Source organism: Temnothorax americanus, unplaced genomic scaffold (genome assembly GCF_048541705.1).
Source record: "Temnothorax americanus isolate GAGA-0224 unplaced genomic scaffold, ASM4854170v1 Scaffold1, whole genome shotgun sequence".
Classification (NCBI taxonomy): Eukaryota; Metazoa; Arthropoda; class Insecta; order Hymenoptera; family Formicidae; genus Temnothorax; species Temnothorax americanus.
This window is the reverse complement of record NW_027509230.1, coordinates 1,728,043-1,752,123: the sequence shown is the minus strand read 5'-3', so window position 1 is coordinate 1,752,123 and position 24,081 is coordinate 1,728,043. Positions and strand designations below refer to the sequence as shown.

The 24,081-nt window shown below is 27.8% G+C and overlaps 4 protein-coding genes across 14 annotated transcripts; 3 read left to right on the top strand and 1 right to left on the bottom strand.

Annotated features, from left to right (window-relative positions):
- The first annotated feature begins 54 nt into the window (after positions 1-54).
- Positions 55-7,417, top strand: LOC143898053 (fatty acyl-CoA reductase 1-like). 3 transcript variants are annotated; one of them, XM_077407119.1, is made up of 12 exons: positions 55-243; positions 572-1,114; positions 1,200-1,289; positions 1,380-2,882; positions 3,264-3,512; positions 3,847-3,992; positions 4,234-4,343; positions 4,833-5,025; positions 5,337-5,582; positions 5,960-6,136; positions 6,221-6,301; positions 6,808-7,417. In XM_077407119.1, exons 4-12 carry the CDS (start codon positions 2,679-2,681, stop codon positions 6,896-6,898), a joined length of 1,497 nt encoding a protein of 498 aa, XP_077263245.1. In that variant the 5' UTR covers positions 55-243; positions 572-1,114; positions 1,200-1,289; positions 1,380-2,678; the 3' UTR covers positions 6,899-7,417. The 3 variants fall into 3 exon arrangements, with proteins under 3 accessions (XP_077263245.1, XP_077263254.1, XP_077263235.1); XM_077407128.1 differs by having other exon boundaries at positions 846-1,289; XM_077407109.1 differs by having other exon boundaries at positions 572-1,289.
- On the bottom strand, positions 7,384-18,794 carry LOC143898283 (uncharacterized). 7 transcript variants are annotated; one of them, XM_077407659.1, is made up of 6 exons: positions 17,721-18,794; positions 16,806-16,925; positions 16,499-16,547; positions 8,195-8,324; positions 7,924-8,094; positions 7,384-7,804 (listed from the first exon to the last, which is right to left on the bottom strand). In XM_077407659.1, exons 2-5 carry the CDS (start codon positions 16,872-16,874, stop codon positions 8,058-8,060), a joined length of 285 nt encoding a protein of 94 aa, XP_077263785.1. In that variant the 5' UTR covers positions 16,875-16,925; positions 17,721-18,794; the 3' UTR covers positions 7,384-7,804; positions 7,924-8,057. The 7 variants fall into 7 exon arrangements, 4 of the variants coding, with proteins under 4 accessions (XP_077263785.1, XP_077263776.1, XP_077263804.1 ...); XM_077407650.1 differs by having other exon boundaries at positions 7,924-8,071; XM_077407678.1 differs by having other exon boundaries at positions 8,254-8,324.
- On the top strand, positions 9,220-15,912 carry LOC143898067 (fatty acyl-CoA reductase 1-like). Of its 3 annotated transcripts, XM_077407162.1 has the most exons (10): positions 9,220-9,536; positions 9,848-10,096; positions 10,410-10,555; positions 10,727-10,836; positions 11,310-11,502; positions 12,052-12,294; positions 12,539-12,715; positions 12,801-12,881; positions 13,391-13,530; positions 13,724-15,912. In XM_077407162.1, exons 1-9 carry the CDS (start codon positions 9,333-9,335, stop codon positions 13,479-13,481), a joined length of 1,494 nt encoding a protein of 497 aa, XP_077263288.1. In that variant the 5' UTR covers positions 9,220-9,332; the 3' UTR covers positions 13,482-13,530; positions 13,724-15,912. The 3 variants fall into 3 exon arrangements, with proteins under 3 accessions (XP_077263288.1, XP_077263297.1, XP_077263280.1); XM_077407171.1 differs by lacking the exon at positions 13,724-15,912 and having other exon boundaries at positions 9,220-9,414; positions 9,921-10,096; positions 13,391-13,706; XM_077407154.1 differs by lacking the exon at positions 13,724-15,912 and having other exon boundaries at positions 13,391-13,706.
- A 203-nt stretch (positions 18,795-18,997) lies between the features above and the next one.
- LOC143898045 (fatty acyl-CoA reductase 1-like) lies at positions 18,998-24,002 on the top strand. The gene is made up of 9 exons (XM_077407095.1): positions 18,998-19,362; positions 19,677-19,925; positions 20,258-20,403; positions 20,654-20,763; positions 21,296-21,488; positions 22,190-22,432; positions 22,823-22,999; positions 23,097-23,177; positions 23,678-24,002. Exons 1-9 carry the CDS (start codon positions 19,159-19,161, stop codon positions 23,769-23,771), a joined length of 1,497 nt encoding a protein of 498 aa, XP_077263221.1. The 5' UTR covers positions 18,998-19,158; the 3' UTR covers positions 23,772-24,002.
- The last annotated feature ends 79 nt before the right edge of the window (positions 24,003-24,081 follow it).

Genomic DNA, 24,081 nt, shown 5'->3' with positions numbered 1-24,081 from the left:
ATTATTTATATTAACTTTATTTTAAAAGTAATAAGATGACAACTGATCCAGCCAAGTCGATTCCTGCGTTTTACGCTGGACAAACTATATTTCTAACAGGTGCAACAGGATTTCTGGGTAAGAGGTGTTTATCGAAAAAGTGTTACGATCTTGTCCAGATGTTTGCGAAATATTTATGTTGATGCGTCCGAAAAAGGGATTAAATGTTAACAAATAAGGCTCGAAAAAATATTAAATTTACAGGTAAGTGAGAAGAGAAACTTACAATTACGCATTCTTTGAAGGTATCTAAAATTACGATGTTGTACCCGTGTACCACATTTAAATGTATAGTAGAAAGAATTTTTTTTTTGTAAATATTATTTCAACGTCTAATTACTAAAGAGAGTTTTTAACAATACGATTTTATAAGTAGTTTATAATAAGAGATTAATATACAGGTAAAGCAAAATGTTGTCGCAAATGTCATTAAACATTTTATATTCTGTTATTATAAACTTATTAAAAATATCTTTGAATTTTTTATTATAAGAAAGATCTTTTGGTAAATTGTAATGTTCTTCTATTTCAGTTATTTGACAAATTGTGCGAAGAACGACCTTCTAAATTTCGAGAAACTAGTTCCGATTTCCGATGTTAGTGAAACGGGACTAGGTTTTAGATAAAACTAAAAAGAAACGAACATATACAATATGTTTTTTGTAAAAAGCAAGTGGTTATTAATAAGGGTCAACTTATAAGTATAACGCATATGTATACATAAAATTTTACGAGGAAAGTTTAAATTATTACACACACAATTCGTTTAGTTATGACTATTGGAAATACTTTTATATATGTCGTAGGCTTATAGAAAAATCAGCCCGTTAGCTAAAATTCTAAAAACTTAGCTAAACGCCGGCCAATAGAGTAATGAACCGTGAATTAGTGTAATAGCCTAGTAAATTCAGCCTTTTAGGCTAAAGGCCGGCTGTTAGCCTAACGGCCTGACACGCTTTGGGCAGTTAGAAAAATGTTGATTGGATAGCATTGCGAATGTGAACAAAACATTTTAAAAGATACGGAGAGTTCAAACATAATATACAACAAGGTCATAACGGCTATACCTATATATGTAATTATACTTTTAATATTTATTATGACTTACATGTCCTTGTTTTTAATATCGACTCTTTAGATCAGTTCACTTTGAATTCAAGTGGCAGAAGGAGCTCGCTTCTCATTCTTAATTATTTATCGAATTTCTGCATGACTACCAATTATTATTTTATATCACTATTGACAAACATGTAAGCATACTAAATCAATTTTATTTAATTCACTTATTAATTTGTTATTTATCTGTCTTTTTAAGTAACAAAAATGTATCTGGTTTTCAGATCACTGAACGTCTAGGATTTATTTCTTTTTTTTTTGACAAAACATTTAACTAGGAATCAGAAATATTGAGTGCAAGTTGTTAGCTTCGTAGTAGTCGCAACCATGGCAAATTACACGCCAGTAGTGGTAATGGATTTTAAGAATGACGTGTATCAAATTGGTACAAAAGATGGTTTGCTGAGAGGTTGGTTTTTTCGTTCTGATATAGCTAAATCAGGCACCAGCTCTACTTGCATTAATAAATAATAACGTATGTAATAATGTGTATGTGTAATTAAATGTTTTGTTTATATTTGCAACGATATCCAATAGTCATTTTTCTAACTGCCCAAAGCGTGTTAGGCCGTTAGGCTAACAGCCGGCTTTTAGCCTAAGAGGCTGAATTTACTAGGCTATTACACTAATTCACGGTTTATTACTCTATTGGCCGGCGTTTAGCTAAGTTCCTAGGATTTTAGCTAACGGGCTGATTTTTCTATAAGCCTACGACATATATAAGAGATGAGCTTCCTTTCACCTCCCTCTTTCTACTCTTCTCTCTTTCTCTCTCTCTCTCTCTCTCTCTCTCTCTCTCTCTCTCTCTCTCTCTCTCTCTCTCTCTCTCTCTCCTTCTCTTCTTCTCTACTTTTCAACTTTCCTTTTAGCTAACGGGCTGATTTTTCTATATAAGCCTACGACATATATAAGAGATAAGCTTTCTTTCACCTCCCTCTCCCTACTCTTTTCCTTCTTTCTCTCCCTCGCTCTTTCCCACACCTTCTCTCTCTTTCTCTCCTTCTCTCCCTTTCAACTTTCCATCTCCTCCTTCTCTTCTTTCCTCTCTTTTTTTCAATTCTCTTATTTAATTAAATAGTATTATATTTAAATATTTACTAGCAATCTCTGCGCTGCAAATAGTTATGATTACTATAATTGTTATTATATAAATGTATTATATCTTCACATTATTGCCATATATTGTGAAGATGCATATATTTCATATGTTTGCACTTTTAACCTTACACTGCAGATATACAAGCATATCTGCATATCCTGTTTATCGAAGCACATATAATCCCACAAGTTTGATTGGCTGACGGTTATAAAACGATTATAATTCATTTCGTGTGTAAGCAGCGGCCCGTGTAAGAAGTTATAAACATTTATTCTTTACTTACATCGACAAACGAAAAGTGACAACGATTCCAAGTGTTTCTATACCTTAGTTTTGTGTTGAGCTGCTAGATCATTATTATTTTTGTTATATAACTTTGTTATAATAGTAATAAAATAAAATAAATAATACAGTAACGAACAAGATGACAGTTGATTTAGCCAAATCAATTCCTGCATTTTACGCCGGACAAAGTATACTTTTGACAGGTCCGACAGGATTTCTGGGTAAAGTGTATATTGAAAAAGTATTGCGATCTTGTCCAGATGTTCGTGAAATATTTCTGTTGATGCGTCCGAAAAAAGGATTAAGTATAAATCAAAGACTGGAAAAAATATTAGATTTACCGGTAAGTTATATGTAGAAAGTGAAGCTTTTTGTAACAACACATTTTTACACACAGTATTTGTAAGATTTTTAAAATATATATTTTATTATATTTAAATATTTAGTAAAAATAATTTTTTTTTTCGTAAATGTCAGTGTCATTGCAATTGCACAAATGTCATCACTAAAGAAAGTTATTTTCAATATAACACAATAACGTAATATATATAATAAATAATATATAATAAAATATTGGAATATATTTAAAGTAAAATGTTATTGCAAATGTTATTGCAAATATATTATTAACCATTTCACTCTAATATTGTACATTTATTAAAAATATGTTTAGAATTATTACCGTAATGAAAACGTTTTTATAAATTATAATGTATCTGTTTAGTTATATGAAAAACTACGCGATGAGCGAGCTTCTAATTTCGAGAAATTAATTCCGATTTTTGGCGATGTTAGTGAGAAAGGATTAGGTTTGTCGGCTGCGGACAGGCAAATGTTGATTGAAAAAATGACTATAATAATACATGCAGCGGCGAGTGTAAGATTTAATAACAGTTTAAAATATGCTATACTTTCCAACACTAGAGCAACAAGAGACATTTGTATTTTAGCTCAAAGTATGAAGAATTTAAAAGTAAGTAATTTTTGCTAAAAAAAAATAACAGAATGTAAATTTGTATTCATGTATAATTTTACGTAATTCATTGCATTACGTGATACATTTTATGTATAATGTTTTGCGCACAACGTTACATATCTCAATCATAAATTTTCTCCCAAATACTTATTATGGCGTATTTTTAAGTTTAATAACAGTTTAAACAGAATAAATTTGGAAGAATGTAAACATGATTGAAATATCATAATGTATTAGTATCTATAGTATAAATTAAATATATTTTGTTATTATATACAAACTTTTATGTACTACAAAAATTTAAAAAAAAGATTCCTCTTTTTTATTAAAGGCATTAGTGTATGTCGGTACAGCATTCGCACACGTGAATAATCCATTTATTGAAGAAAAAGTGTACCCGCCTATAGCTGATTGGCGGAAGATGATAGATATGGCCGAGTCATTGGATGAGCATACTTTAAACATTTTTACAGCTAAGTAAGCTAATCGTGTTTATAATTTTATATAGTTAGGTATGTTTTTTTAACTTTTAATTTATTATTATATTACATTACCTATATTATATTTTTAAATTATATATTTTTTATTATATTATTATATATATATATATAGTTATCTATTTATAGAACTCTTTTTAGAACTATTCTTTTATTCACATATTGTACTTCTAATGAAAATTAAAATTTTTAATTTTGTGCACACTTGAAATTATATATAGATGTTTGGATTACGCTCCCAACACGTATATATTTTCGAAGAACCTATCGGAAAGTGTGATACAGGATTATTCTTCCTCTTTGCCTTGCGCGATCGTAAGACCTTCCATTGGTACATAGCCTTTTTTTTAATTTTCAAAAATAAACCTTAATAAGTTGTTATAGAGTATGCGGAATATTGTATCTCCATTTTATCTTACATTGTTTTTAAATATAATATTTATACCGGTAGAATATAATTTTTTGTAAAGATGATAAAGGCATTGAAAGTATAAAAAGAAAGAAAATTACACGTATATTTTAAGTTCTAATTATTTTAAAAATACATTTACTGTTATGTTGGTATTTATGTAGTTCGTTAAATATGTCTTTTACAACCATTTTTATTACTAAATAAATTAACATGTTTGACATTTCTTACGAGAAATTAAAGGAACCAAAAACTGAACATATACATAGGATTCCACAACATATGTTTATATAACTCTATAACTCTTCTTTTTTCATTTCGGTTGATAATGTATGGGCAAACTTGATAATATTACTAGAATATAACAATAACGCATTAATATTAGCTTAACAAATGTATTTCATATTTTAGTGATGCCATCGCTAAAAGAACCAATGCCAGGATGGATAGATAATATTTATGGTCCAATAGGACTTTTCATCGGTGGCGGAAAAGGATTAATACGAATAGGCTGTTGTAATAAATCCGTTAACGAAGACGCAGTACCAGTAGATATTGTCATCAAAGCTATAATAGTTGTAACTTGGAAGCTAGGATTAACTACGTATGACCATCAACGTATATAAGAGAGCATGCATCTTTAACTACATTAAATTATAAATACGAAAACTTCTTTTCTCTATTTAAAATTATATCAATGTTTTTTTTACTATATACCTACTTTTTAATGATATTTCATGGAATTGCATAATTTAAAATTTCGGAAATTATTTTCTTATTATCTACAATTTACATTATCTATATTATCTTATTTCTGCACTTAATACAAATTATACAAAATTTTGCATAAATTACAAACTTATTATTATTTATTTTTTAGTTTATTAATTAATACATAATTATGTTTATTATTAGCTTTACAGCAGGTTCCACACCTTTTATTTTAAACTGTACAAATCAGAAACACCTGACATATCAAGATGGTATAAAATTATTATTTAGTATCACGCGTGATGAGGTGCCTTTGGAAGGAATTGTCTGGATTCCTAATACAATATTGACCGATAATTTTATGCTGTTCTATATATTAACAATATTATTGCATATTCTGCCAGCTATATTAATAGATCTGATTTTATATTTCTCAGGACGTCGACCTATGTAAGTTCTTAAATTAAATATTTATCTAGTTTAGCAAATGCAAATTAATTCTGCATGTATTTAATTTAATCAGTGAGATTCAGCTATCCCGCATACAAATAATATATGTTTTGTTTTCAATAAAAAGATGTTTCAATTATAAATTAATATGGTATATCATTTGCATATATTATATTTCTTCTCTTTATCTATTTATCTCTTTTACATATTTAGAAGAAACTTTTATACATAACAATATATCTATAAAAACGTATATATTCTTTCTATCTATTTTAATTGCACTTGCGGATTTTGAATCTTACAGATTCAGTAATATAGTTGATTCCGTATCAATATTATAATTAAACTTTTATTTTAATGAATAACATGCAAATTAGGCTAATACGACTGCAGAGAAAACTGTACGTGGTCAATCGTGCTGTGAGTTATTTTTCGTTCCATGAATGGAAATACAGCAATACAAATAGCTTATCTTTAATATCCTCAATACCACCTGACAACAGGGATATGTTTTCTTTTGATTATTCCTACATTGATATTAGAGAATATTGCAAGTAAGTGTATTATATTTTTTTATATTTTAAACAATGTTTACAATTAAGACCCAGTCATTAAATGTTTTATCTCACAATATAAAGGAATAGTGCCATTGGTGGCAAAAAATTTCTTCTTCACGAAGACTTAAATCGATTGGATGCAGCCAGAGCACATAGTAAAAGGTATATATTAATAGGTTATGAATAATAATTATTGTTTACTTATTTTTGCGTATTTAAAAAATCGGCTCTCATTAGTTAACATATAATAGCAATGAAAATTAAACGATCGATTATTTTTGGAAACTAACGGATGAAACGAATGTAATGTATAAAAAGATAACTATAACTTTGGTGGTTACACATTTTAGATAAATGTTTAATAAATGCTTGAAATTTTGAAATTCTTATTACAAATTTAGTTTATTATCTTGGCGTTAGAGTAAGACATTTTAAATAATTAGATTATATAGTAAAATATTTATCAAAAAATACGTATTGCTGTCGATGTGTATTGTATGACATAAATAAAACAGAAAACTCCTGAGAAAGAGAAAAAGTATTGTTGTAAAAATTCATTGATACATTTTAAATAGCAAAATAAGTTTCATACAATTTCTTATTTAAGATGCATAATCGAAGTAACTGTGACATGTATAACATATTAATTACATTTATTCTATTTTCAGAGTGCATCTGTTCGTTACAATAGTGGAAACTGTTGTCTCTACTAGCGTATTGTGGATAATGTTTAAGTGGATCTACTCTTATATATTATAAAATTGCTGATTAACCATGTTTAGTGAACTACAGTTTATGATAATCAAATCCATATTAATGCATAGCTTTCAGAAGAAAAATGATTTTTTAGCTAAAAAATATTTTTCTTTTTATAGATACTTTATTATATATTTAAAATACAACGGGGAGATATATATATATATATTTGAATATTTATCGTTAAATATTATGTGTATATGCTTAGAAATTAATCAAATAAAGTGCAATGTGCATAGAAGTAAAATACATAAACGACAACTTACGGTTACATACGTAATAAGCAACTGGCTGTAATAATGTAATAATTGTTTGCAATACATTGTGTGTTTACGAAAAGAACTATATGAAGATCAACGTATAAAATAAAATATTGATATATTTTTACGTTTCATTTTGTTGTGCCCCTTTTTGGGTACACTAGGATTCGATCGTTCCAAGGAGGAGGCGGGATGGGAGACTGATAGAACACTCTTTGATAAACGGCACTTTGAATAAAAAATACTTTAATTGAATCTTTAATTGAATCTGCTTTACAGTTATTGCGTACAAGAATGCCCGTTACTGATCTGCTCCCTGACTCCGATTGCCCTCTCGTCTCCTCTGGTCGCTTCCTTTTGAGTCCTCGTCCTATCCTTCGATATCGCTGAGTTGCTCGATCGTATGTAGGCCGATCGCGCAACTTATCTCTTGCTGATTCGGCTTTGCGTAATTCTTTCGGGCTTTCGCGGTCGCGTTCCCTATTGTTATTCTTGGTCTTTCTTAATACTATTCTTATTTTATTATTACATTAATTGGGGCCGCAACAATTTCTTATATATTTAATTTATAAGTATAACCAAAATTTATGAGTATAAACAAGATGTTCGGCAAGTCATGACCAAGGTGAAAGTAGATTATTGGGTCAAACTAAAAAGAAAAATCATGTGCCATTTTGCAAAAAATTCTCAATAGTTATTGAATAATTATAATTAAAACGTCTGAGCAAATAAACGCATGAAAAGCAGTAGGCATGTAAAGTAGCTTACTCGTTAGATTCTTTACAGATGATGAGCATTATCTAATAGCAAGAGGTGGACCATAGTTTTTCGACGCGCGGTTGTGTCACGCGTCGTTCGTCATTGCATGACTTTATATCTATCGTCATATCCATTTCTGCACATCATTTCCTGTTTCCTAGAGCACAAATAGTTCTAGACCTTTGATTGGCCATAAAACGATTATAATTCAATTTGTAAGTAAGTAATAAGCGCGTATAACTTATAATTAGTTATAATTATTTAATCGAACTCTACTTACATATCTCTTCCTATCGATATAATGAAAGTGATAACGATTCTAAATGTTTTAATACTTACATTCTGCATTGAGTGATGTAATGTATGTGGTTTAATGTCAAAAATATAACTTTCTTCAGAATCCTTGATACCTACAATAGCGTTTAAAAAACAATTCGTTTTGTCATATACATTTACATATGTAATATAATAATATATAATATATTAAAGAACTTAAAATTCTTTACAAAATGCATTGTTACAAAGAGTTTTTCTATATTTAACTTACCAATAAGTTTAATAGTTTTTCGTTAATATTTAATTCTTTTTTCGAAGGAACGCATTAACAGGAATATTTCAGTTTCACAAACGTCACGCGTGATCTCAATGCCTTTTCTATAAATATTTTATTTAGAAGTCTTGTCGAAAATATATACTTATTGTTAGTGTAGCGTAAAATGTATAGAAATCGACTGGGCCAAATCAGTTGTCATCTTATTCATTACTTTTAAAACAAAGCTAACATAAACAATTAATAATCACTCAATGCAGAAGGTAGATACTGAACATTTGGAATCGTTTTTACTTTTATCATGTCGATAGGAAGAGATAAGTAGAGTTAAAATAAACAATTATAACACTAATTGTACACAAATTATACACGCTAATTTCCCACATACGAATAGAATTATAATCGTTTTATAGCCAATCAAATTTCTAGAACTATCTGTGCTGTAGGAAACAGGAAATGATGTGCAGAAAATTATGTAAGATTGAAAGGGAAAGCACTTAATATATGCAATAATATGCATCTACGCTTCATAATAAATGGCATTTACACATAATGCAATATAAAATGTATTACATTATATCTTTTCTACATTTACGTGACTGCCATATTACGAATGTTAAATTATTGCACACGCATATTGTCGCATATATTGTTTGTCTGCTCTTTCAACCGCATTACATATTCCTGCACATCATTTCCTGTTTCTTAATTCATAAGTAGTTTTTTAAAATTTATTAAAACTTTTCTTGTATGTTTTATCGACAGAAAAAAAATGACCACGGTATTAAGTGTTTCAGTATCTAAATACCTGCTGCATTGTTAAGTTATTATTGTTAATATTAGCTTTGTTTTAAAAGTGATAAATAAGATGACAATTGATCCGGCCAAATCGATTCCTGCATTTTACGCTGGACAAAGTGTATTTTTGACAGGTGCAACAGGATTTTTAGGTAAAGTGTTTATCGAAAAAGTATTGCGATCTTGTCCAGATGTTCGTGAAATATTCTTATTAATGCGTCCCAAAAAAGGACTAAATATTAACAAAAGGCTCGAACAAATGTTAAACTTACCAGTAAGTTTGAAAGAGAATCTTTTTATAAAAACGCATTTTTTCAGATTTTGAAGATCTTTAACATATTATTATTACATAAAACAATTTTTTTTTTCAAAAACGTTATGGTAAACGACATTATTTATTATTGAAGAAAGTTACTTTTGACATTAACACTTTATAAATAGTGCATAATAAAATATTGCATTTAGAGTAAAATGTTGTAAACGTCATTACACGTTCCTTCTAATGTAAATTTATTCAAATTATCTTAGAAATTACTGTAATTATTTTAATAAAAACGTTTTTATAATTTCTAACTTCTATTTAAGTTATTTGACAAATTGCGCGATGAGCAACCTTCAAATTTCGAGAAATTAGTTCCAATTTTTGGCAATGTCACAGAGAAGGGATTAGGTTTGTCGGCTGCGGACAGACAAATGTTGATTGAAAGAGTGTCTATAATAATACATGGAGCGGCAAGTGTGAGATTTAATGACACTTTAAAACACGCCATATTTGTCAATATTAGAGCAACGAGAGATATCTGCATTTTAGCTCAAAGTATGAAGAATGTAAAAGTAAGTAATTGAAATTGTGCACTTGTATTCACATTTATAATATACGTTACATGATATATTTTCGGTCATGTTTTACGCAGCAACTCATATTTCAATCACACATTTCCTCCCAAACACTTATTATGGCGTATTTTTCAAACTTAATAATGTTTCAATCAAAATAAATTAGAAAGAATTTAGGCCTGATTGAGATATCATAAAATCCATCAATATCCAATTAATATAAATCAATTATTTGTTGCTATAATACACATTTTTTTTATGCTGGAGAAAATTTAAAAAATACATATTTTTCAAATGAATTTTGTTAAAGGCATTAATATATATCAGTACAGTATTCGCACATTTAAATAAGCCGCTTATTGAAGAAAAGCCTTATCCATCTATAGCTGACTGGCAAAAGATGATCAAAATGGCCGAGTCATTAGATGAGCATACTTTAAACATTTTTACAGCTAAGTAAGTTATAAATAAAAATTGTCATTAAAAATTTTTGTAATTGTCATTACAATATAGTAAAACAAAATTTGTCTTCTTTGAACTATTTTCTTATTTACGTCGCACTTTTATTAATACTGAAATATTTTATTATATTAATTTAATTTTGTATACACTTGAAATTATATATAGATGTTTGGATTACGCTCCCAACACGTATATATTTTCGAAGAACCTAGCGGAAAGTGTGATACAGAATTATTCTTCCTCTTTGCCTTGCGCGATAGTAAGACCTCCTATTGGTACGTAAGCTTTCTTTTAATGTTTAGAAATAAATTTTAATAAGTTTGTTACGGAGTATGCGGAATATTTGTATCTCCATTATTTTATGTTATATCGTTTTTAAATATAATATTTATACAGTTAGATATTAACTTCTTGTAAAGATAAAGCATTGAAAGTAAATAGAAAAAAAATTGCATGTATATTTTAGGTTCTAATATATTTTAAAAGTAGATTTACTTTTATGTTTACATTTATGTAATTAGTTCGTCAAATATATTTTTTACAAAAGTTTTTATTATTAAATAAATTAACATACTTGGCGGTTTTTATTACAAAATTAAAATAAACAAAAATTTAATATATGTATATATGGTTTTATACAACTTCTCTATCCTCATTTTGATTGATAATATATGGGCAAGAAATAGTCTTACTGGATTTAAGTAATAATCTAGCATTAATTTAGACAAATATGTATCTCATATTTTAGTGGGGTCATCGATAAAAGAGCCAATGCCGGGATGGATAGATAACGTTTATGGTCCAATAGGACTTTCCGTTGGCGGCGGGAAGGGAGTAATACGAGTAGCCTATTGTAATAAACATGTTACAGAAAATGCAGTGCCAGTAGACTTTATCACTAATGCTATAATTGTTGTATCTTGGAACCTAGGATTAACCAGGTATGATCATCAACAGTTATATGCATGCATCTTTAACTGTATTAAGTTATGTACAAATACGAAATTAAATCTAAAGAGGAATTATTTTAGTTAAATACTAAGCCTATGGTTGCAGATTTCAGTGTTATGCAATATTATGCAAGATTTACAGCATGCAATTGTTCAAATATACATCTTTACCGAATGTTCCTAATAATAAGAATATCGACTTATATTTAGATTCTTTTTAATCGTATGTTTATTTATGTATATTTTTAGTTTGCATTAAAAGATTGTACTTAAAAGGTTGAAAGCATATATTACTTGATGGATCTATTTAAATATTCTTTTCATGTAAAATAAAACTGGACAATTTTTAAATAATTTAATAACGGTTGTTTATATGTATTTATTTTTAATTCGCCAAAACTTTTTGTACATTTTGTAAATATTTGTCTTATCTTTGAAACATAAGGTTATACGAAATTGCACATTATACGAAATTCTGTAAATTGTAATTATTATTTATTTTATTTATTAATATATAATTTTTTTATTATTTTTACATAGCTTTACAGCGAGTTCCACACCTTTTGTTTTGAACTGTACAATGGAGAAAAACATGACATACCAAAGTGCTACAAAAATGTTATTTAGTGCCACAAATGAAGTGCCTTTGGAAAGAATTGTCTGGACTCCTAACACAATATTAACCAACAATTTTACTCTGTTTTATATACTAACTATGTTACTGCATATTCTGCCAGCTACATTAATAGATTTGGTTTTGAAATTCTTTGGACGTCGACCTATGTAAGTTTTGAATTAAATATTTAGTACTAGTTTAGGAATTTTAATTTGAGTACTGTTTCTCTTTACCTATCTATTTTTTCTACATATATTTCGAAAAAATTTTAAATATAACAACATATCTATGAAATTGTCCTTTGTACATCTATCTTATTGTACTTGTGGATTCTAACACTGCAGTAAATATGGTATAAGCTGTGTTGTTATAAGTAAGCTGTTTCATATTTATGAGTAACATGCAAATTAGGCTAGTACGATTGATGAGAAAACTGTATGTGGCCAATTGTGCTGTAAGTTACTTTTCGTTCTACGAATGGAAATACAGCAATACGAATATGTTATCTTTGATATCCTTAATACAACCTGATGACCGGGATAAGTTCTTATTGGATTATTCTGACTACGATATCAAAAGCTATATGATGTAAGTGTATTATATTTTTATTCTAAATAATGTTTAGAATAAAGACAGTTTAAAGTTATAAAATGTTTTATCTTACAACATAAAGAAATGGTATAATTGGTGTCAAAAAGTATCTCCTTCACGAAGACATGAATCGATTGGATGCAGCCAAAGTACACAAGAACAGGTAAAATATATTATAAACAGCATTTATTATTATTTAAACATGTTTGCAATTGCATGATAAGTTAAAAATCGGCTCCTTTTAGAAAACATGTTATTACAATAGATTCGACAAATCTGATTACTTTTTGAAAACTAACGAATAAAACAAATAGTATATGTATATATAGAAATAAGTATATGATTTATAGTTATAATTATGGCAATCACGCCTCAGATAAATATATCGAAATTTTAAAAGTTTATTATAAGTGTAATATGTAATACATTATTTATTAATTCAGTAATAAAGTAAGATATTTGTAATTACTTATATTAATATTAATTGTAAATTAAATATATTCACAATGTGTATTGTGTGATGTAAATAATTTAGAAGGAAAGAGAAAAAGAGTCAATATAAGAGGACTTCAGTACATAATAAATATAAATTATACAATTTTCTGTTTAAAAAGACTAATTGAAATAATTTCAATATGTACAATATATTAATCACATTTATTCTATTTTTAGAGTATATCTGTTCGTCACATTAGTGAAAATTTTTATCTCTATTGCTGTGCTGTGGACATTATATAAATGGGCGTATTCTAATACATTATAAAATTGATGACTTATCCATACTGCCCGTAAAAAACTGTAATTTATGACAGGTAAACACATGTGACCCATAGAAGGGAAGTAATTTTTAATGGGGGGAGATTCGGAAGATATTTGTCTTGATAGACTTATTGTATTTTTCAAATATCGGGAACATTATTATTAATCCCAAGTATTATGCATATTTATGTATATATACACAATAAAAAATAAAATGTTAATCGTAACATTTTTTATATGTTCCAGAAAGTCCACTCTATAAATTTTGAGTTAAAATAACTCATTCATCGTATGTTACTTGTTGACAAATTAGAAATGTTAATTTATTGACACTATATTTTACATTTATATTTGTTCTTTTAACTTTAAGTATAATGTAAAAATAACTTATAAAAAATGTCGATATAACATATTTGAATAAACGATAGTTACTTCAACTTAAGAGAAATGTTGTTTTGAACATTTGATTGTAGTAAACTTGATTATTTTGTATGTCAAAGTTTACGATTATTTGAGAAAATTTACTTTAACTTTTGTTTATGTTAAAATAACTTTAAAGCGTGTTGATTTTTTGAAATAATTATGTTAAAAGAACTCAAAATAATATTCAATTTCTAAATGACATACATAAAGTGTTAAGTTATCACGTTGACATTAATATAACACATGAAAATGTTACGAAAATAATAACATAGCTGTTATATGTTAATTTTACATTGAAATAACAGTCAAATCTTGGTAACACAAGAAAATTTTAACATTTGGACGCACGATTTTTTACTGTGTAGACAGTCAAATAAAATGCGATATGCGTTGAAGTAAAATCGTATATGTTTCTAGTATATATAATACAAAAAGGACTTATATGCGCTTTTGTAACAGTGTTGTCTGCGACACTATTATATATGAACTAGGATAAGGTTGGCCAATAATTAAGGCTATATAGCGCCGTGGCTGTCGGACAAACAGTCTGTACAATATGCACAGTTAGTGCAGTCTGTCACAGTTCTAGCACGATTTAATTGTCATACGTATTTGAAGAAAACGCATGTGGAAGTGTCATAACATTCCCCTTACCGCTAATTAAACCATTTCGTGTACTTCTCATGTGCTCCGTTAAAAATTTATACGTGAATTTGGTGAACGGTAATGGAGAAGATGATAAGATCTGTATCAAAATATCAAATTTGTATATATTAAACCCATATTTGTTAACCCTATGCTACTGGGCAACTAAATCCCGGTAGGGTATTAGGGCAAGATGACCACGTTGCTGCATGTTTGTATTTTTGTTATTATACAAAACAAAATATACGATTAACACATTCTTGGCCGGGATTAACATATAGAGGAAGGCTGCCTCTATCATATTTGTACAGGTAATCACAAAATTAGTTGTCTGAGAAGTTACAACTTCAAAATTTTGAAATATATGCGAGCTATTTACCCCCGGTCTCCCCTCTATCTGTTTTTCTCTATCTATAACATTATAATATTATATTTTAATCTTTATAAACAGTATGCGCTGCAGATAGTTATAAAGAAATACAGTGACATAAAAATATAAAAGAAAATATTAAATGTAATTTATATTACATTATATCTCTAATCTCTACTGCCATGTTATGAAGCAGTATGTATATTATTGCATGTATTGTATGTTTGATCTTTCAACGTTATTCTGCATATTATTTTGTGTCTTTCAAAGCGCAGATAGTTCCATAGATTTTATTGACTATAAGACAATAATAATTCAATTCTTATGTAAGTAATAATAGTCGATCTTAAATAATTTATTTGGTCTCTACATTTCTCTATTTATTCTATTAATACATATAACAAAAGAGGTAACAATTCCAAGTGTTTCAGTACCTACGTTTTGCATTTCTAGATTATTAAAGTATAGTTTTACTATTTACGTTAATTTCGTTTAAAAGTAATAAATAATTGCATTATATATTTAATTTAAAGGAATGTGTGTAAAATACATTACATTATATCTTTCATCTAAAATACAAAGTAAAATATATTGCATTAATATCTTTAATCTAATCATCTAATGCAATATAAGATACATTGTAATATATTTTTACATCGCTGCTGCATATTACGAAACAAAAGCATGTATTGAATGCTTTCTATTGCATATATTGAATGCTCTTTTAACCTTACATTATTTCCTGCACATCATTTCCTGTTTCCTATTGCACAAATAGTTCCAGCATTAGCTATAAAATCATTATAATTTAATTCGACGTACGTATAGGTAGTAATAGAGTTTAAATAGTTGCAAACATTTATTAAAATTTTACTTGCATTTTTCTATCGTCATAACAGAGGTGGCAACGATTTCAAGTGTTTCCATACCTGTGTATTGCATTGCTAAGTTGTTATTGTTCATATTAGTTTTATTTTAATAAAAGTAATAAACAAGATGACAACTGATCCAGCCAAATTGATTCCTGCGTTTTACGCTGGACAAAGTATATTTCTAGCAGGTGCAACAGGATTTCTGGGTAAGGTGTTTATCGAAAAAGTGTTACGATCTTGTCCAGATGTTCGCGAAATATTTCTGTTGATGCGTCCGAAAAAAGAATTAAATATTAACGAAAGTTTTAACGTTATAAAGTTTATTGAACTATATACTTATTCTAAATATATTAAAAATAATATATATATTGAATGTTTTAACTTAAAAGAATATAAAGTTTTCTTTCCTAAACAATAGAATTCAGACAAATAAAATAAGGATCCGTTAATTTCTATTTATTGTATTCTTTCTCTGTGTATCTGTGCGAATGTAGCCACAAGCACATTAGCACATCAAATTAAATAACGCAAAACGAGTCCGAGATGAAATATTTGTCATAATTCTTTATAGCTCATTCATTTTAAGATAACGGATCTATGATATTCTATATTTATTTTTAATACAATTTTATAATAATGCGTAAGTATGTTTATCTCATACAATTTTCATATAGGTCCGTTATCTCATTAATAATCTTTTTTGTCACTCACCAATCGACAGTGGAGTTGTCAGCCACGTATAATCAGCGCCACGATGATTCTGTAATATACAAACATAAAATTCAAATTAAAACGCTCAAAATATAATTAATAATTTAAAAAATAATTCTTACATACATAAAATTTCTTAATGGTTTTTTATTAAATATCTATTAAAATAATATTATACATTTTTCGAAAAGAATTTGCACAAGAATAAATTTTTATAAAATTTCAGATTAATTTTTTCTCTAATTATTATTTTTAAATCATCAAAACAAAACGACTAATTTTAGTACAAATAAGCAATAATGCTTACCGCAATGTTACTCCAACGGTGCCCGATACCTTTCCTAGGCCTTCTCAGTCTCCTCCCGAGTTCTTTCATTTGAACCCTTTTCTTTACTCACACAGCAGAGGAGTTATACACAAAATTGATCTGTAACATACGAAAATATTTAAATAAAAATAATGTCTAAAATAAATATGGATTTCTTGTTATAAAAAAAAGATAATACTTATATTTTATATACACATATACAAAAAATATTTATAGATACCTATATAGTATATTGCTTGAAAAATCTTAAAATATAATCTAAAATATTTTATTTATTAAACAATTAAACATGCAATATACACTATATATACATCAGTATATTACATATTTAGTACATTATCTTAAATCAGTTCTTGTTGCTGAGTAAATATAGTTATAAGTGAATTGACAAGTCTGACAAATCTAGTCGAGTCATTCATTTATTTTTGTATGTCTCGACTGCGGGCAGTGTTTGTGTATTCTAATAATGATTAGCTTGGAGCAAGGACAAGACCAATCTAAACTAAAAAAAAAGCCCAATCGTGACCGACAGGCCTCTAAGCGAGTTCCCGTAATTCCGAATTGACGAAAAGTCACGATCGATACACCAAGATGTCAATGCAATAAGAGCGTTAAAGCGAATGACTTAAATTTATAAGAGAATACGAAACAACTTGGAATACAATGTCTCTCAATATTTACAATAAACAATATTAATCATCAAAGATGTCATATCAATTAATTACAAATGAGATTATGTAAAGTTACAACGAAAGCTAATATAAATTATATAATTTAAATTGTACATAATATGAATAATATTAATTGTCAATTAGTAAAATGGACAGTCTTGGTAATGGCCTGACATGTCATCCTGACATCCTTTAGACGTGTAGTCAAAGTTGCAAAACTTACAAATCCGTTTGATCCCGGATGAATGTTCTTAGTCGATCTAATATCCATCAATGAAGTGGAGGAAAACCAGATTGTTTAACCATGGTCAGTATTAGCTGCTCATCAGGTTGCAATTGTTTGTCTTTATTCATAGTCCATTTATGCTATGCCGCTGCTGTAACTCATGGTTCAAATATTCAAGATTCTATAGCGGCTGCAGAAATGCTAACGAAGCTGCTCCACTTTTTGCCAATGTAAGATACGATTCTGATCAACGTCATGAATGACCTGAAGGTCATGACAGGGAGAATCATTCAGTGCATCGTCAATCAAGATATATCCCGGTGTAAGATAGCTCAAGTCATTTGGATTGGAACTCAATACTGTTAATTTAGTACAGTCTCTATTTCACATAGTACAGTGTGTAACTCTTCAAAGATGAAATGAGCATTGCCTGCTACTCTTAAAATGATATGTTTAGTCGATTTCACCGTGGATTTCCAAAGTTCACCGAAATGTGGAGCATTTGGATGGAATAAAATGCCATGATATCCCTGATTCGCCGCAATACTGTTTTATGACACTCTGTGTGTTCTTCAAATTATAAAATTCATAAAATTCTAATAATTTACGCGAAGAGTCTACAAAAGTAGGTAGTATCATTATCAGAATGTATGGAATCTGACTTTCCTCGATGCGAAATAAAACGTTTAAATAATGTCAAAAACGAGTCAGTAAAATCGCTAACTAATTCAATATGAAAACACCCGTCATTGTACGAAAATGAAATAAAGAGCTATACATATACTTGTATATATTTCTCTTTCTATCTAACAGTATGTAATATTATATTTAAATCTATATGAACAATATGCGTTGCAAATAATTATAAATAAAAATGCAATGACATAAAAATTTAAAATACAATATAAAATATATTTTATATTTTATACTTGATCTTTACTGCCATATTATAAAACAGATGTATCCCAGGTAGCAGAGTGACATAAAATAACGCATTAATAAGGTCTCATGATGTCTCTGACGTCAATAATACGCCTTCAATTAAGACGCTTTTAGACGTTAATTATTCTGCTACTTGGAATTTGAAATATTGTTACATGTATTGTATTGTATGCTTGATCTTTCAACTTTAAACTGCATTTCATTTCCTGTTGCTTAAATCACAAGTAGTTCCATTGATTTGATTGGCATCAAAACAGAAATAATTCAGTTCGTGCGCAAGTGGTAGCTGATTTTAGCTACTACTTGCGCAATACTTCACGTGTTCGCGTCGCGTTTGATTACAATGGCGAATTACAAATGATTTATTCAATTTCTATTTACATTTCTTTTTTTCGATATAATAAAAGAGACAATGATTCTAAGTGTTTCAGTACCTACATGTTGCTGAGTTGTCATTGTTAATATTAGCTTTGTTTTAAAAGTAATAAATAAGATGACAATTGATCCGGCCAAATCGATCCCTGCATTCTACGCTGGACAAAGTGTATTTGTGACAGGTGCAACAGGATTTCTCGGTAAAGTGTTTATTGAAAAGATATTGCGATCGTGCCCAGATGTTCGTGAAATATTTCTGTTAATGCGTTCAAAAAAAGGACTAAATGTTAACGAAAGGCTCCAACAAATGTTGAATTTACCGGTAAGTTTGATATGGAAAGAGAAACTTTTTGTAACGCCGCATTTCTTTAAAATTATTGAGACCTTTATCATTGTATCACATATTTAAACGTATGGTAAAATAAATTTTTTTTCTAAACGCTATATAATAACGTCATTATTAAAGACAGTTACTTTTGATATGTAATAAAATATACTGGAATGCATTTAGTGTAAAATGTTGTAAACGTCATTACACGTTTTATCCTTCTAATGTTTTATTCAAATTATCTTAGAAGTTACTGTAATTATTTTAATAAAAACATCTTTATAATTCATAACATACTTCTATTTCAGTTATATGAAAAACTGCGCGAAGAACGACCTTCAAATTTCGAGAAATTAATTCCGATTTCTGGCGATGTTAGTGAGAAAGGATTAGGTTTGTCGGATGCGGACAGACAAATGTTGATTGAAAGAGTGACTATAATAATACATGGAGCGGCAAGTGTGAGATTTAATGACAGTTTAAAATACTCCATATTAGTCAATACTAGAGCAACGAGAGATATCTGTATTTTAGCTCAAAGTATGGAGAATTTAAAAGTAAGTAATTTTTACTCAATCAGATTAACAGAGATTGTGCATTTGTATTCATGATTAATCCATTTAATCATATAACATATATATTTTAGGTAATATTTTTGCGCGATAACTCATATTTTAATCACAAATACATATTATGTCGCATTTTTAAGTTAATAATAGTTTAAACAAAATAAATTTGAAAAAATGTAGAGACCTGATTAAGATATCATAATGTATCAGTATCAAATTAATATAGATTAATTACCTATTGTTATATTACAAATTTTTGTATGTTGAAGAAAATTTTTCAAAAGTGTAATTTTCAAGTGAATTCTATTTATCTGTTAAAGGCATTAGTATATGTCAGTACAGCATTCGCACATGTGAATGAGCAATTTATTGAAGAAAAAGCATATCCACCTATAGCTGATTGGCAGAAGATGATCGAAATAGCTGAATCGTTGGATGAACATACTTTAAACATCTTTACAGCTAAGTAGGTTTATAAGTTGTTAAATTGAATGACCGCTAAGTAAATGGAAATTGTAATTACAAATTTTATAGTTAGATATGTTTTCTCAGAATTATTATTTTATTACTATATATTATTGTATATATTTGTTATTATATTATATTATTTATTATTAGATATAGTTATTCCTTTGTTTTTTAGAACTATTTTTTTACATCGTACTGTTAATAATATTCAAATTTTTAATTTTTTATATACTTGACATTATGTATAGATGTTTGGATTACTTTCCCAACACGTATATTTTTTCGAAAAACCTAGCAGAGTGTGTAATACAGGAATACTCCTCTTCCTTACCTTGCGCGATTGTAAGACCTTCCGTGGGTACGTAGCCTTTCTCTTATTTTTAAAAATTAATTTTTGTTTAAATACACCATTATAAAGTATGCCGAATATTTGTACCTTCAGTATTTTGTTTTATATTGTCTTGAAATAAAATAGTTGTACTGATAGAGTATAATTTCTTGTAAAGGGGGAAGGAGATGATATAACGATATTAAATATTAAATAGAAAATAAATAGAAAGAAAACGCATGTTAAAATAATTTATGTATTAATACAGATTTTAGAAGATCTATATTTTTATGTGTTTTATATAATATAATCAAATAGGAAAAATATGTTTGTTTTTTTTACAAACGCTTTTGCTAATAAATAAATATGCTTGAGCTTTCTTACAGAAATTAAAATAAACAAAAATTGAATAAATATAAGTATACATGTATAAGATTCTACAACTTTTTTTTTCTCATTTCAGTTAATAATGTATATGAGCAAGAAATAGTTTAATAATATTACAAAGTAATATTTCAAGTAATAATCTAACATTAATAGACAAATGTATCTCATATTTTAGTGATGCCAACGCTAGAAGAGCCAGTCCCGGGATGGATAGATAACGTTTATGGTCCAATAGGACTTTACGTTGGCGGCGGGAAGGGAGTAATACGAGTAGCCTGTTGTAATAAGAATGTTACTGAAAATTCAGTGCCAGCAGACTTTGTCATTAAAGCTATAATTGCTGTATCTTGGAAGATAGGATTAACCAGGTATAATTATCAACGCATGCATTTTTAACTATATTAAATTATAAATACGATAGCTTATTTTCTCTATTTAAAATTATATCAATACATATATATATATATATATATATATATATATATATATATATTTACAATATGGTTATATACATTTTGTTTAAAATATATTTAATCTATCTTATTAAGTTTTTAAAGAGAAATGCTATTAGCGGAATACTAAGCCTATGGTTGCAGAAGTTAGAATCGTGCAATATTATGTATTTAAAGTATGAAATTATTCAAAAATATGATTTTTGATTTTTACTACATATTTGTAATGCGAATTTCGACTATTTAGTGTCTTTTCAGTGTCTTTAGTTTATTTTTTACTTTTTACTGAAAAGCTTGCATTTTAGAGATTGAAAACATATTCTTTGATAAAATTATTTACATCTTTAAAAGAAACTGACAATTTTTAAATAATTTAATAACTGTTTTCGTATATTTTTATCTTTTTGCCATTATTTCGCCAAAACATTTTATAATATTACTACTCTTTAATAATATTTATATGTGTTAGCACAATTTGACATTTCGTAAGTATTAGTCTTCTTTCTGAAACTCAAGATTATACAAAACTGATGCAGATTATACGAAATTCTGTAAGTTGTAAATTTATTATTATTTATTTTATTTAGTAATGTATAATTTTGTTTATTATTATATAGATTTGCAAAGAGTTCCACACCTTTTGTTTTAAACTGTACGACTCAGAAACACATGACTCGTCAAAATGTAATAAGAACGCTATTCAGTGCCACACATGAGTCACCTTTGGAAGGAATTATCTGGATTCCTAATACAATATTGACCGATAATTTTATTCTGTTTTACATATTAACGATATTATGGCATATTCTGCCAGCTATGTTAATAGATTTCGTTTCGAAATTCTTTGGACGTCGACCTTTGTAAGTTTCGAATTAAATATTTAACTATAAGCTTAGTAAATTCATAATAACTAAATTTCTGTATGTATTTAATTTAATTGACAGATTTGCTCCGCAAATTAAAATAATGGTTTTTTTTCCCAATAAAATAGTATTCCTATTTAATATTAGTCCGGAAATTTTTTTATTTTGCGTATTGTTTTTCTTTATCTAGCTATCTATCTTTTCTAGATATATTTAGATAAAATTTTTATACTTAACAACATATCTATATAAATGTTCTTTAAATATGTTTTTTAAACATGTTTCTTATACATTTATTTCATTTTAATCGGACTTGGAAACTTATATGTAAAATGATTGAAGCTGTGTAATTATAACTAAATTATTAATGAGTAATATTAAAATTAGACTAATGCGAATGATGAGAAATCTGTACGTGGCCAATCGTGCTGTAAGTTACTTTTCGTTCCACGAATGGAAATACAGCAATACGAATATGTCACCTTTGATGTGCTCAATATCACCCGATGACCAAGCTATGTTTTTAATGAATTATTCCGATTATGATATTAGACATTACTTGAAGTAAGTTTATTATATTTTTCATTCTGAATAACGTTTACACTGAAAATAATTCTAGAAAATAATTAAAACTAATAAATATTTGTCTTACAATATGAAGGATTTGTAACACGGGTGCCAAAAAGTTTCTTCTTCACGAAGACATGAATCGATTGGATGCAGCCAAAGCACACAGAAACAGGTAAAATATATTATAAACAGCATTTATTATTATTTACACTTGTTTATAATCATGCGTGGCATTTAAAATTGGCTCCTATTAGATAACATGTAATCGCAATAAAAATAAAAATCTTTTCGAAAACAAATCTAGTGTATAAAAAGTAGGTATATATGATTTATAGTTATAATTACGGCATCACACTATCACACTTTAGATAAATATGTCGAAACCTCAAGACTTTTATTGCAAGTTTAATATATTATTTATTAATTCAGCGATAGAGTAAGATATTTGTAATAATTACTTATATTAATATTAATTATAAATTATATATGTATACTATGCATGAATGAATATTGTGTGATCTAAATATTTTAGAAAAAAGCGAGAAAAAGCATTAATATAAAAAATTTTCAGTACATATTAAATATAATTTATACAAATTTCTGTTTATAAACAGAATAATTTAAATAATTTTAATATGTACAATATATTAATCACATTTATTCTATTTTTAGAGTATATCTGTTCGCTACATTAGTGAAAATTTTCATCTCTATTGGTGTGCTGTGGACATTATATAATTGGATGTATTCTACTAATACAGTATAATAATGCTGACTTATCCATACTGCGTGTAGAATAATTAAACTATAATTTATGAGAATTAATCACATATATTATGCGTAGAAAGAAATTAATATTTATTGGGAAATATTTCTCTTGGTAGACTTATTGTATACTCAAATTAACGGGGATATTTTACTATTTGATGTTAAATATTATGCATATTTATGTATATAGGTATAGACGGTATCAAATAAAGTACAAATATGCATTGAAGTGGAATCGTGTATGTTTCTTGTATATAATTTATTATAAATATATGATAGAAACTAGTAATATTTACAATAAAGTGACA

Bases quoted from the DNA above. Each gene is read 5' to 3' on its own strand.
- LOC143898053 (XM_077407128.1), top strand. From the start codon at position 2,679: ATGACAGTTGATTTAGCCAAATCAATTCCTGCATTTTACGCCGGACAA. The intron at 4,344-4,832 runs GTACATAGCCTT...TTCATATTTTAG, and splicing joins GATCGTAAGACCTTCCATTG to TGATGCCATCGCTAAAAGAA. The intron at 6,137-6,220 runs GTAAGTGTATTA...CACAATATAAAG, and splicing joins GATATTAGAGAATATTGCAA to GAATAGTGCCATTGGTGGCA.
- LOC143898067 (XM_077407162.1), top strand. From the start codon at position 9,333: ATGACAATTGATCCGGCCAAATCGATTCCTGCATTTTACGCTGGACAA. The intron at 10,556-10,726 runs GTAAGTTATAAA...AATTATATATAG, and splicing joins TTAAACATTTTTACAGCTAA to ATGTTTGGATTACGCTCCCA. The intron at 10,837-11,309 runs GTACGTAAGCTT...CTCATATTTTAG, and splicing joins GATAGTAAGACCTCCTATTG to TGGGGTCATCGATAAAAGAG.
- LOC143898283 (XM_077407650.1), bottom strand. From the start codon at position 16,874: ATGAAAGAACTCGGGAGGAGACTGAGAAGGCCTAGGAAAGGTATCGGG. The intron at 16,548-16,805 runs GTAAGCATTATT...TGTATATTACAG, and splicing joins ACCGTTGGAGTAACATTGCG to AATCATCGTGGCGCTGATTA. The intron at 8,072-8,194 runs GTAAGTAGAGTT...TTTGTGCTCTAG, and splicing joins ATATCGATAGGAAGAGATAT to GAAACAGGAAATGATGTGCA.
- LOC143898045 (XM_077407095.1), top strand. From the start codon at position 19,159: ATGACAATTGATCCGGCCAAATCGATCCCTGCATTCTACGCTGGACAA. The intron at 20,404-20,653 runs GTAGGTTTATAA...CATTATGTATAG, and splicing joins TTAAACATCTTTACAGCTAA to ATGTTTGGATTACTTTCCCA. The intron at 21,489-22,189 runs GTATAATTATCA...ATTATTATATAG, and splicing joins TGGAAGATAGGATTAACCAG to ATTTGCAAAGAGTTCCACAC.